Below are 14,784 nucleotides of genomic sequence, written 5' to 3' on the forward strand. Positions count from 1 at the left end.
CATTCCATGCACTGTAAACAGTAACAGCCAATCACAATGCACCATTCCACGCACTGTAAACGGTAACAGCCAATCACAACGCACCATTCCACCCACTGTAAAAAGTAACAGCCAATCACAGCACACCATTCCACGTAATGTAAACAGTAACAGCCAATCAAAACACACCATTCCATGCACTGTAAACAGTAACAGCCAATCACAGCGCACCATTCCACGCACTGTAAAAAGTAACAGCCAATCACAGCACACCATTCCACGTAATGTAAACAGTAACAGCCAATCACAATGCACAATTCCATGCACTGTAAACAGTAACAGCCAATCACAATGCACCATTCCACGCACTGTAAACGGTAACAGCCAATCACAACGCACCATTCCACCCACTGTAAAAAGTAACAGCCAATCACAGCACACCATTCCACGTAATGTAAACAGTAACAGCCAATCACAACACACCATTCCATGCACTGTAAACAGTAACAGCCAATCACAACACACCATTCCATGCACTGTAAACAGTAACAGCCAATCACAACGCACCATTCCATGCACTGTAAACAGTAACAGCCAATCACAACGCACCATTCCACGCACTGTAAACGGTAACAGCCAATCACAACGCACCATTCCACGCACTGTAAAAAGTAACAGCCAATCACAGCACACCATTCCACGTAATGTAAACAGGAACAGCCAATCACAACGCACCATTCCATGCACTGTAAACAGTAACAGCCAATCACAATGCACCATTCCATGCACTGTAAACAGTAACAGCCAATCACAACGCACCATTCCACGCACTGTAAAAAGTAACAGCCAATCACAGCACACCATTCCACGTAATGTAAACAGGAACAGCCAATCACAACGCACCATTCCATGCACTGTAAACAGTAACAGCCAATCACAATGCACCATTCCATGCACTGTAAACAGTAACAGCCAAACAAAACGCACCATTCCATACACTGTAAACAGTAACAGCCAATCACAACGCACCATTCCACCCACTGTAAAAAGTAACAGCCAATCACAACGCACCATTCCATGCACTGTAAACGGTAACAGCCAAACACAACGCACCATTCCATACACTGTAAACGGGAACAGCCAATCACATCCACCATTCCATGCACTGTAAACAGTAACAGCCAATCACAACGCACCATTCCACCCACTGTAAAAAGTAACAGCCAATCACAACGCACCATTCCATACACTGTAAACGGTAACAGCCAATCACAGCCACCTTTCCATGCACTGTAAACGGTAACAGCCAATCACAATGCACCATTCCACCCACTGTAAAAAGTAACAGCCAATCACAATGCACCATTCCATGCACTGTAAACAGTAACAGCCAAACACAACGCACCATTCCATACACTGTAAACGGTAACAGCCAATCACAGCCACCATTCCATGCACTGTAAACAGTAACAGCCAATCACAGCACACCATTCCACGCACTGTAAACAGTAACAACCAATCACAACGCACCATTCCACCCACTGTAAAAAGTAACAGCCAATCACAGCACACCATTCCACGCAATGTAAACAGTAACAGCCAATCACAATGCACCATTCCACACACTGTAAATGGTAACAACCAGATGGAAATTATTCTGATGCATTTAATACACAGAGCCATAGATCACTGACAAGTTACACTATATTGCATACATTAGATGAAGCACATTCGATTATGAACGTGATATTGTTTAGCTTGTCAGTGTTAGTGTTTTTATTAGTGCTATTTATGTTTTTGTTGATACAGCACATAGCACTAGTCAACTAAATGAATGTAAAATAGCAAAGATGAATGCACTTTTGCAAGTTGAATGTAAGGAAAATGTCATTTTGGAATTTCTGTGCTCTAATCTGATTAATGTTGTTCACGTTCTTGTTCATGATGAATTTTTTTTTATTGCTGTAATTAATTTATAGTGTAACAAGATGACCCATTGAATTCATTTTGGAAGCGATGACTAATGGATGTATTTTTAGTCCAGTATATATTGATTATGATATATTATAATTACTATTGACCAAGTTCAGAGGCTGTCATATGTGGATCAACCCACTGTTATGTATTTTCAACAGTTTCAATATGAAAAATTACTTTCATATTGATTCAATGGATTTATTGAATTTTGAGAAAAAAAGTGTCAATGATTTATTGCATTTTAGGAAAAACATTTTTTTATAATAAATCTTTTAAAATCAAAATCTGGATTTAAATTTTTTATGTTATTATAACCTAAAGATGCTATGTGAAAGTTTGAAACAGAAAATATTTGTTTTCATCTTGCCCCTTTTATTGGTAAATAAATGTTTTTAATCAAATTAATCAAAATTGATTACATTTTGGAACCAGATTCTTCATATAAATATTTTTAAGTCATTTTTTTATGGTTTTAGTTACCTATAATAATTATTACCTGTAATTATATACAAGCTTTTTTAAATCGATAAACAGATATGTTTTTCCAATTATTAATTCATTTTTGTTTAATATAGCCAAGCATTTTTGGTGAAAATAATAGAAAAGTCACTGAAAAGAAAGTGAATTTAATATTTTTATTTTATTTTGATGTTGTTGTTGTTGTTGTTATTTTGGCTGTGGTCAATGGCTGGTTGACGTTGTGGAACGATTTATGTTTTAATTTCCTTCGTAGTGGCCACAAACAGTTCTGGTTCAGACTGGTCTGCCGTGATGAGGATAGGGAGGGTTGTCTGACCTTCACAGACACAACCCTGGACAGTTTTGTTCCCAAAGCTCCAGAAGATAACTAATGTTTCCTTTTTTGTAGAAGATTTGTCCTCAAATAACATCAAGTGAGCCACTTATATTCTTAATACTGTTTTAAGAAGAGATAAATGGATGGAAAATAAATATTGTAATTTAGTTTTTGGCCGTACTCTTGATTAGAGGATGTTGAATTCCTGAGAAAAATATAGCTACCAGATTGCCGTTACTTGTATATTTGATACAATCAAGACTAAACGAGGTTGCAAACATATAAAAAATGTTGCACATTTCATCTCTACAGTAAATTCCTGAAAACATGGGGATGGAAAGGATTGGTCAGGGATGAACGACAGAAACTGTGACATCATGTCTTTAAATGGCACTCCACCCGCAACAGATGGAGAAACGTTTGTCTTTCTTAAGGGTGAGCATGATTTCACCAAGTACATCATGTTCCTGGATCAGCATCCTAATTTATCCTGGAACAACATTCCAATTAACCAATCAGAACTGAGGAATAACTTTTCAGGAAATATCTGTTTTAGGCTTATGATTAGGGTTAGGTGCGTGTACACTCTTGATAATCAGATATCATTTCTCTCAGATTTTAGGACTAAATGATGGGTAAGGTTAGGTTTAGTGGTAGGGATTGGGTTAAGTCCGATAATGTTGATCCAGGAACATGTCTTACTTTGCAAAATCACGGCAACCCTTTCTTAAGAGTGTTTTGTCACGTCTTTACTCGCCTGACCTCAGATGTCTGCTTGTCTTATCTTTATTGAAGACATTATTGTTAAAATAATAATCATATCAGAGGTTTTGTGTAGACTGGAAATATGTTGTGCTTCTGTTAGAAGAACTGTTTGCAACGAAAAAATCCTCTATATCGCCAAGATCCCTTCTGTGAATCCAAAGTGTCTCAATGACAAACGATAACAGAAATGTTTAGGCTGTTGCAAATAAAATAAAACTCTCCTCAATTGCTATAAAGCCGTATATATTGACAGTTTTGATCGAGCTGCTCTCATCTTCTCCTAGTATTATTTTAACATCTCGTCTATAGATATGACTAAGAGAATGAAGGCACGATAATTCACATACAGACATTAAAGAAGCATGTATGGGCTTGCTTTAATGATATGTTACAAAACCTTTACCAGTAGCAATTGCTTTCAAAGAAAAAACTAAGTATTTAAAAGAAATAAAATCTTTAAACATTTCTGTTTTCTATGTTTACAGTTTCTGGGAAACCTCTATATAACATATAATGCATTCTAAACTGATTCAGTGTATAGGTGTGTGTGTGTGTGTGTGTGTGTGTGTGTGTGTGTGTGTGAGAGAGAGAGAGAGAGAGAGAGAGATGCACTGAAGGCAGGCGGAGCTCGTGACCACAGTGGGCTTCTGTTAAAAGCATTTTGCGCGAAACTCAGTGTTTGTTTTGGTGACGGACAGTAGTTCGTGAACATGGCGCTTGTTTGGAGGAAAATACTCATACTTCTGTTTGTGCACTTCGTCGGTGAGTAACTTTTAAATTTAGCATTAAATGTCTACGCGACAAAACTGGATCGTACTGGATTTATTTACACATATAATCAACAAACGCTCGATGTGGCACTTCGTCATTTGACGTAGCGCCGCTATTCCAGCCAAGTGAAAATATTTTATTTACAAACATAATGTTTGAATTAAAGACGATATATTTTACTGTTTATGTGTTTAAATGGCTTTAACCCGCCTGATGTCTAGTTTGATGGGCACCAGGCTGGATCATTTAATTCAAGTAATCCTGTATTTCTAAGCTTTTTTTCTTCAATATTCAGTGCTACTGGCTGATGCATGCTGTGGATTCATACTATAGGCATAACGTTAAACATCAAGTTCATAGCTATATCCCTACATGATGGAGTAGGTTTCTTATTCATACCATTATTATTTTCTTTAACCACACGTTTAAAATAGATTTCCCACCACCTGAAGTCAAACTTATAATATCCTGAAGTTACAGGTCAAAGATACTGCACTGTTTACATTTTTACAGACTATCATCATATTGGTACAGTAATTACTGAAGTGGGTTAATGGCAAGCATATGTTATTTTTAGTATGACTGCCAACATGCATACTAATGAACAAAACTGTTGAAGAAATTGATATAACTGCATTCTTGTTCACCGTTATTTTTGTTGTTGAGCTGTGCTTTAAAACTTTCCATTTCAGTGTCTCAAAGACGTGTTCTCCTTCGATGTGGTGAACCAAAAAAATATTCTGACAAGCAGGTGCTTGAAAAATATCTCCAAAAAGTAGAGTTCAATGATGGAGAACGAGTGATGTATAAATGTGCCCTGGGTTACGAAACATCAGCAGGAAGTCGAACATCTTTTTGTGTGCAAGGACAATGGCAAACCTTGAACATGAAATGCCAAAGTAAGGTGCATCTGTTTATCTGTCTCTAAAATATCTCTTTTATTCGTTCTTTATTCTCCACATTTTCTCATTTATTCTCTCAGAGAAGAAGTGCAATGCACTTGGTGACATAGAAAACGGGCGATACAGTCAAGAAGGGCGATCATTTGGTGATAAAGCCATTGCTGTTTGTAATGAAGGGTATTTAAAACATTTTTCCTTTTTTTTTTGTCTAAAGTCCATAAACTGGTCCAGACATGGTCCATTGATAATAAATAGAAAAGGAAGAATAAATGTAGAGTTGCTTGTCTTTGTCTTTTATTGTTGTAGATCTCTACTTAACTGTTTACTAAAGCATGCCAATAATGTGTCCCTTTCACAATATTCAAGTCTTTTTTACTCATTATTTTTCTCATGCAGATATATTTTGAAAGGAGAAGGAGTCCGTATGTGCACAGAAAAAGGTTGGAATGGCACGAACCCTATTTGTGAGGGTGAGTTTAACCCTTTGTCATGTTAAAATCATCACAAAGATTTATCTTAGATTTATTATAACACTCCAAAGTTTGTAATGGTCATGCTCATCAAAATACAAAATACTGTGCAAAAGTGTAATGCAGTAGCCGTTTCGACAGACTCTTACAGTGTATTAGATGTTAAGTATGGCGGTAAATCCCTCTAAAGGTACTTTTCAAGGATTTGTTGAAAACAAACTGGCTCTGCTGCTTAATGTTGCCCTCTCGTGTTGGATTCTTGTAACTGTTCATAATAAATCATGATTTTGGCACAATCTTTTTTTTTTTTTTTGGTTTAGTGTCAAAGATCATCTGTTCTGCACCTGCTGTGGCAAACAGACAGATACAAGCTGGAGAAAGGACACAGTATGCACCCCAAGACACTGTAAACATCATCTGCAGTGAGGGATTTGATCTGATTGGCTTGCCACAGGTCACATGTGGAAGAGATGGCCAATGGCAAGACTTGCCTGTGTGCTCAAAAGGTATTTCATACTGTTTTCACACTTGGTTTGACTGCTTAGTCTGAACCTGATTTCAACTAAACTTTTTATCCTCCAGTGATGCATTTCAACAGATACGAAGAGTTAAGGGGATACTCAGTGATCACCTGTTCAGCACCTGCTGTGGCAAACGGGAGGATAAGACCTGAATCTAGGGTGTACAAACCCAAAGACACTCTAGACATCACCTGTAGTGAGGGATTTGATCTGATTGGCCCAGCACAGGTCATGTGTGGATCAGACGGCCAATGGCAGGCCTTGCCTGAGTGTCGCCCAAAAAGGATTCCAGGTAAGTTAAAAGTCTCTGTGTGTATGCGCATATATATTGTTTTTAGCTTCTAATGGCAGTTTTCTGTCCTCTCTATGACCTTTATTTGATCTTTTTTCTTTTTTTTCCCTTCTTTTTTTGCTGCTGCTGCTCCTTTTTTAAGAAGCAACCCTTTCGTAAATGTGACATGAGCAACAGCGCTGATAAGTTTTAGCAATTTACTGACATTAATTGCTCTTTTTGGAATGAGAAGAAAGTAATTATACATGTAGCCTGTGTGTGCCTCTGTGTTCATAGCACACACACACAAACACAAGTTCTGTTATCTTAAAAGTAGGGATGCACGAAATTGGATTATTCCAATATCTGATATTTTTAAAGTAATTTTGGCCGATACCGATATATATATATATATATATATATATATATATATATATATATATATATATATATATATATATATATATATATATATATATATATATATAATATGCTTTTGTTTTGGAAACAACACCAAGCCTCTCCTGTGTGGAAATTATAATCAAATTATTATAATTATTTCTTTAATTTTGGTTAGTTTTTTAAATAATAAATATAACATAATACACGTTAATGAATAAATCAGCATATATTGAATGATTTAATTTAAAAAGTCTTGTTTCTGATTTAGTTTAATGTAAGCTATAGCTTCTGACCTTTAAATCAAAATATACTTATGATTTTATTACATTAATTACTGCTTTATTTCATTAGAAACAGTCTGAATGTTATTTGTGTACTTTAATTTCATTTTATTAGAAGTAGGCCAACAGTGCCCTTTATGGAATTAAAACTCCTTATTGAGTGAACATTAGGACCCACTGCACGTGCTATTACTGTTTTTACTCTATCATACACCGAACGCATCAATCTGTATGTGCATTTTCAGTTTAAATGCAGTGATCCAAGACTGGGAATCCAATCACCAAAAATTTGCTTCAAGTATGAGCCAAAATTCTGATCTTATTGCTAGAACACCCTGAGCACATACGATTTAACATGTTCCTCTTATCTGCAAGATATATCGGCATAATTTTTCATATTGGGACGATATGTACTTTTAAAGCTTTTATCGGCCTTTTCTAATATCGGCACGATAATATCGTGCATCCCTACTTTGAACGTATCTCTTTAAATGCACTTTACTTCAGTCTTTCAAAATGGCACCCAAAAGGAGCCAAAGTTTCATTGTAAGTACAGATGATGCTTTCTGAATCATTGCATCACATTAAAAGTATTCAATATTGTGAATAATGAGTAATGCTAGCCTGAGGACATTGACACCTTTACATTTTCATCCTGATGTAGAAGAACATGTTCCTAAACAAATTCATGAACCCTCCAAATTGGAAAAACTACAAATAAAAGCATAAAGAACATGTTCTACTCCTGTTCATTATCAGTGATCACCTGTGCAGCACCTGCTGTGGCAAACGGGAGGATAAGACCTGAATCTAGGGTGTACAAACCCAAAGACACTCTAGACATCAACTGTAGTGAGGGATTTGATCTGATTGGCCCAGCACAGGTCATGTGTGGATCAGACGGCCAATGGCAGGCCTTGCCTGAGTGTCGCCCAAAAAGGATTACTGGTAGGTTACCCTAGTATCTGTGTGTATGTATATATAGTCTAAGAAATAAATATGGACATTTGCATATTAAATGATGCTTGGTTCTCTCACAGATAAATGTGGTCCACCTCCATCATACCCTCATGCTTTCCCCAGAGATGGGTCCTCCACGCGGAGAGAGTATCCGTCAGGTGCTAGCATTCGCTACAAATGCAGTATAGGATACGGGCGGGTCAGAGGAATGACCGTTATACGCTGCCAGAACGGCCAGTGGACAGACCTGCCGCTCCGATGTGAAAGTACGCCATAAGACTTTTAACTTAGTTTGCTCTCACTTTCTATACTGAAGAAAATTTGTGGTGTTTTTTTCTTCTTCTTTAATTTAGTAATCATTTAATTCTTTATGCGTTGAATAATATATTCATTTATCACATATGTAACCATAGACCACAAAACCAGTCATAAGGTTAACATTTTTGAAATTTAGATTTTCACTTTACATGAAAGCTGAATAAATAATCTTTCCACTGATGTATGGTTTATTAGGATCTGACAATATTTGGCAGAGAAACAGCTGTTTGAATATCTGGAATCTGAGGGTGCAAAAAAATTAAAATATTGACAAATTGCCTTTAAAGTTGTTCAAATTAAGTTCTTTGCAATACATATTACTAATCAAAAATTGAGTTTTGATATATTTACGGTTGGTAATTTACAAAATATCTTCATAGACATTTACTTAATATCCTTATGATTTTTGTCATAAAAGAAAAATCATATAAGATACATACATAATTTCATCATAGATTCATTTGAATGATATTACCTAGTTTTATCTGTTATTTTCCTTGCTCTTGCAATCAGTATTTCTATCTTGTTTTTCAGTACCAAAAATCCTGGAATCAAGATATATTTACTTGAGAAGCAAAAAAAAATTAAGATATTAAGTATTGTTTAAAAAGGTACTGAGAAAGAAAATAATTTTTGCAGTGTGCTATTGTTTAACCTTATGATTTTGTGGTTTTATGGGATATTCGTCTTCTAAAGTTAAAGATAAGAGAGAATGTCTGCCTTCAAGGTTATTATTAACATCACAAGATGATGTGAAGCCGTACACTGTTTTCTGTTGTGTTGGAAGAATCTAACCATTCATTTATATCAAAAGGAAAGAAATGTGGATCTGCTGGAGAGATTTCCAATGGCCAGTTTGAGTATACAGGCGTTTCATTTGGAGATACAGCTACCGCCGTCTGTGATGAAGGGTGAGATACAGCTATATACAGTTATAATACTAGTGCAATATCAGTTCTGTTCTTAGATGTAGATAGGTTTGTTTCTTAATCAGATTTGGAGAAATGTAGCATTGCATCACTTGCTCACCAATGAATCCTCTGTAGTGAATGGGTGCCGTCAGAATGAGAGTCCAAACAGCTGATAATAACATCACAATAATCCCAAGTGATCCACACCACTCCAGTCCTTCAGTTAATGTCTTGAGAAGTCAAAAGCTCTGTCTTGAGGGATCTGCTTCTTACAAACATGCAATTTTTCACTTCACAAGATATTAATTGATAGTTTGGAGTTGTTTGATTTGGGGAACCAAAATGGTTCCTCTATGGCACCACCGTAAAACCCCTATTTTTTTTTTTTTAAATGTCATGGTGTTAGACATTCATCCAATTTTATTTATTTATTTTTATCTTTTATAATGGCTCTCGATAGGTATGAGCTGATCGGCTCAAAAGTGCAGACCTGCAGGGATGGAGGCTGGGACGGAAGGAGACCTGTGTGTGAACGTATGAATGTTTTTTTGATATTTCTTTCCATGTTTTTGTTGATGCTGTATAGCTTGATTTCAAATATTGCAAACCAATTGCCTATGGATATATCTTACTGCTGTACACAGACGCTGCAGCCTACACCAGTCTCATAGATGGATGATACATGTGTGTTTTGCAGCTGTGCACTGTCCTCCACCTCCAGAGGTCAAGAGCGCTGAGATGATTGACCCCATATATGACCATGTTCCCTTCGGTCACGTGTTGACCTATCTCTGCCGTTCTGGAGCTCTGTTTGGTGAGAGAGAGATTTACTGCACCAAGAGCGGCACCTGGAGCGCTCCTCCTCCTGTGTGCAAAGGTACATATATAAAGAGTGGTCACTGAATATTGACCATAAGATATATGTCAGACATGTATGCATAAATGAATTGACACACTATTTGTTGTGTTTTTTAGACATTATCTGTCCTAACCCACGTGTGCCAGGTGGATCAAGAATGAGGGGCTATAGGGCGGTCTATAGACTTGGGAACTCTGTGACAATCGCCTGCAATCCTGGTTCAAGGCTTATAGGGCAGAGTTTTGTCACCTGTGGCTTAGATGGGCAATGGATTCCAAAACTTCCACAATGTGTGTAGAAATCTGCACATGGAGCAATGCAACAAACAAATATTCAGCTGAAAGAATCAATACACCTGGCTGTCTCAAAGTCATAATTAAGCTTATTTCTGTTCACTGTATTTCATTAAAATGAGCAGAGAACTATTTAGTATTTACTCTGACTATTTTTTTGTTGAAAATGTAGCACTCTTGATTTTTTTTATTAATATTTTACATTTGTATATTTTCTGTTACTCTACAGCATTATATATTCTTACAGCTTGTTTTCATGTTTATATATATATATATATATATATATATATATATATATATATATATATATATAATAAAAGACAGAACATTCATTTGAAAAAAAAAGTAAGCTATCCTAATGTTACCAAAGAAAACAAAAATCCATATGTACTGTATGGTTATTTCTTCTGTGATAAATTATGTGCTTTACCCTAAAGTCTTATAATAAAAATGGAAAGTGGTTAGCGTTTGAATGTTTAAGTATTTAAAATCCGTAAAAATATGCATATATGTTTAGAGTTAGAAAACAGAAAAACACGAACTACGTGGGGGTGGAGTACATCGACGCTTCACGCACGCGCAGTTCAGTCCTGTAACATATCTATGGGAAGAAGCGGGAAAAGCAGAGGTCGTCTGAGGCATTTTCTACAAAAGCTTATTTTGAGGTATGAAATTTAAGTTTTAATGCTTAATCTTATGTAATTGAGTTGTTGATTTAAAATTACTATCGATGGCAAGCAAATTGATTGTAAACAATCTAAGAAAGTCGGCCATAGTTTATGACCGAAAGGTGATTTTCGGGTCATCTATTCTTAATGAATTTGCATAGTAAAAGTTGGATTAATTTACGTCCTTAATATTTTAATCTGGTAACTACTTTATTAATTATTTTTACGATTACCCTTGAGGCTGTGCTATTCTGTTTAGCTAATCACCGCTGATTAGACTGTTGTGCCTATAACAACAACCTTGTAAAATTAAATCATAATACATTTTTACATCAAATTTCAAATAACATCAAATAACAACTAATTCTGGATATTTTACCCAGGTATATAAATATGGATAAAAAGAAACGCAAAAAAAAAAAAAAAAAAAAAAAAAACTGAACTAATGGAGTAAGTCCACAGCCCAAGAGCGCTTGGGTGCCGGAAGTAAATTTCCCATTCATTTCTCCCATTGACTTTCGGAAAAATCCGTATCTAAAGAGTTTTAGAGCATGTGTGAGGATAACCAGCTACGGCTGAACTCATAAGCATATAACATATCATTTCGAGTGAAAAATACAAGACTGTGTACATATTTTCATTTCGAGCGCTGGAACTACTCATCCCATAAACCACCGCGCCTCATTGAATTCGACTGGAGCCACAACCGCGGCTGCATCCGAAAACTTAGGCAGGTGACTTGCTGCCTCGCTGTCTTATCAGGCAATGACTTTGCAGGCAGCGTTTTTGCACGATGGCACCTCACAAAACTGATTTTGGACAGGCTTCTGAGGCAGTGTAATGGTTTAATGATCTACAGCAAAAAATAGAGAGCTTTGGTGATAACAAAGTGAATATTTAATTACTGCAATATTGATTTCTCGCTAGAAATGACATCAAAAGTGGAAAACGTTGATCAGAAACATACATTTACACACAAACTGACCACCGACCACAACTTTCAGACGCCATCTTTATTTTGTTTGCTTAACTCTCACAGAATGTAACTATGGAAGCATATGGGTAGCATTATTAAATTTGGGATGTAATATGCAAAATGACAATGCAATATGTAAAATGGCAATGCATTTCTGTATTTACATTTACATTTTCCAATACATTTGTGCAACGTTTGGTGCAAAATGAATGTAGCAAAACTCAATGTGCACATTGAAAATGCATTCCGAGCCGATCACGTGTCCCCGCCCTCGCGCCACGTCAATCATTGTGTGAACAAGGCGGGGCTTACAGAAGGTCAGAGACTCAAATCTCAAGAAGAGGATTCAATCAAGTGAGACAACATGGACAAGACAGTTGGTCCGTGTATGTTTTCGGTTTATGGCTTCAATATTTCATTCGGACTTGTGGGCGGAGCTGAAACATCTGATTGGTCGAATCGGATCGGTTTTCATCTGACAGCCTTCAGCTCAGTCTTGTCATTCTTTCAGGCAAAATAAGAGTCAGTGCAAGTGAAGCACTGAAATGTCTGCTACTACACTCACTGTTAATTAGCATAATATTTGAATCAGATGTAGCTGGGCACATAATTCGTGCTGCTGAGACCTGCAAATTAGTTCTAGGTTGTAGTATTGTATGAATATTGTCCCACTGATAAATACAGTGCAAATAGTTCTGTCCCTTTGGATAACAGTGAAGTGGAAATTAAAATCAATAATAGACTGAACAGTTCCATGTCTGTAACATTTACCACTCTCATCTTTTAAGTCATAAGGCACTAGGTATGTGTGTGTGTGACATTAATAAATAATTGTAAAAATGAATATAGTTACATTTCTAAATAAAAATAGTAAAATTAGCTCTATGCTGCTCAGTGCTCCTGTAGCCTACCCCAGAGCGCCCTCTCGCGGCTGTAGACGGTAATGTTTTCTCTTGGTCTTGAATAAATGTGACATATAGTCCAGTGCGACTTATATATGTTTTTTTCCTCGTCATGACGTATTTTTGGACTGATGCAACTTATACCGAAAAATACAGTTAACATTATTATTATTATTTATTATGAGAGTAATTGACACAGACTAGAACTTTAATGTTTCACCCAATTCAGCTCATATCTTTAGACTCGTCCGACTCGTGTTGCTTGTATAACTGGCCAGACTTACCTTCCCAAAAAATCCTATTTAATTTTATTTCATAAATTTAACTATATTTATTTTCACTTTACTGTTATCCAAAGGGACAGAACTATTTGCACTGTTTTTATCAGTGGGACAATATTCATACAATACTACAACCTAGAAATAATTTGCAGGTCTCAGCAGCACGAATTATGTGCCCAGCTACATCTGATTCAAATATTATGCTAATTAACAGTGAGTGTAGTAGCAGACATTTCAGCTGAAGGCTGTCAGATGAAAACCGATCCGATTCGACCAATCAGATGAAAGCAGCGTTCCAGCTCCGCCCACAAGTCCGAATGAAATATTGAAGCCATAAACCGAAAACATACACGGACCAACTGTCTTGTCCATGTTGTCTCACTTGATTGAATCCTCTTCTTGAGATTTGAGTCTCTGACCTTCTGTAAGCCCCGCCTTGTTCACACAATGATTGACGTGGCGCGAGGGCGGGGACACGTGATCGGCTCGGAATGCATTTTCAATGTGCACATTGAGTTTTGCTACATTCATTGCGGGACACCGAATGAAAATGCAATCGTAAGTGTCTTGACTGTGAGTGTTAATGCAATTAAGAAAAATAGCATTTAAATGATCATTTTGCCACAGTTTTTGCTTTAACATGTTAGACATATCTAATCATTTCTGTAATACATTTTCATTTTAATTTTGCAACTTATAAAGCGTTAAAATTAATATTCATTTTACATATTAAAACTGGTGTAGTAAATGGCAAATGAAAATTATGTAATTTCATTTTCATTTTCATTTTGCACCAAACGTTGCACAAATGTATTGGAAAATGTAAATACAGAAATGCATTGCCATTTTACATATTGCATTGTCATTTTGCATATTACATCCCAAATTGAATAATGCTACCCATATGCTTCCATATGTAACGCACAGGATTGTGGGATGTCAAAGGCAGCGAAGGATACATCTATGCTGCCTTCAAAAATCGGCCAGATGAAGGCATCTCATGAGACAGGAAGTGAAGCTAACATTGAATTCGGATTTGCCTTGATGCCTCACGGCCTTGGAATGCGTCCTCCGAAGGCAGCATTTTTCAGTTTTCGGATGCAGCCCGCGAACGAGCCTTTAGAGCGACTTCCAAATCTGATGACGGCGAAGATAAGTCATAAAGTTCGCGCAAACTTTTTCCTCCAGTGAATTTTATTTTATACAGTGAATGTGTAGTAATAGCAGTTCTTTCAGTATTAATCGTGTAAATAAATAGTGTTTTATATAGGTTGTGTATTGATTTTTATATTTACCATCGTGTATTTTATATATTTTGTGTGCGTGTGTGAAAGTGATGAACAATAACGTCAGCAACATGGTGCAGTGCTTTGCACCTGACTGCAATCACCGCTCAGTTGTCAACACATGTCGTTGCCATTACACAAATGTTCAGTAAATGCACAATAAGGTATGCCTAGGCTAAATATTGTTTTGACAGT

At 36.5% G+C, this 14,784-nt stretch overlaps 1 protein-coding gene across 2 annotated transcripts; it reads left to right on the top strand.

Moving 5' to 3' along the window:
- Positions 1-4,124: 4,124 nt before the first annotated feature.
- Positions 4,125-10,608, top strand: LOC113041309 (complement receptor type 1-like). 2 transcript variants are annotated; one of them, XM_026199772.1, is made up of 12 exons: positions 4,125-4,279; positions 4,981-5,187; positions 5,271-5,367; positions 5,587-5,660; positions 5,981-6,166; positions 6,243-6,473; positions 7,895-8,083; positions 8,176-8,361; positions 9,228-9,324; positions 9,785-9,858; positions 10,022-10,201; positions 10,300-10,608. In XM_026199772.1, the coding sequence occupies exons 1-12, from the start codon at positions 4,228-4,230 to the stop codon at positions 10,479-10,481; spliced, it is 1,755 nt and encodes a 584-aa protein (XP_026055557.1). In that variant the 5' UTR covers positions 4,125-4,227; the 3' UTR covers positions 10,482-10,608. The 2 variants fall into 2 exon arrangements, with proteins under 2 accessions (XP_026055557.1, XP_026055558.1); XM_026199773.1 differs by having other exon boundaries at positions 6,285-6,473.
- The last annotated feature ends 4,176 nt before the right edge of the window (positions 10,609-14,784 follow it).

This window comes from Carassius auratus, chromosome 23 (assembly GCF_003368295.1).
Source record: "Carassius auratus strain Wakin chromosome 23, ASM336829v1, whole genome shotgun sequence".
Taxonomy (NCBI): domain Eukaryota; kingdom Metazoa; phylum Chordata; class Actinopteri; order Cypriniformes; family Cyprinidae; genus Carassius; species Carassius auratus.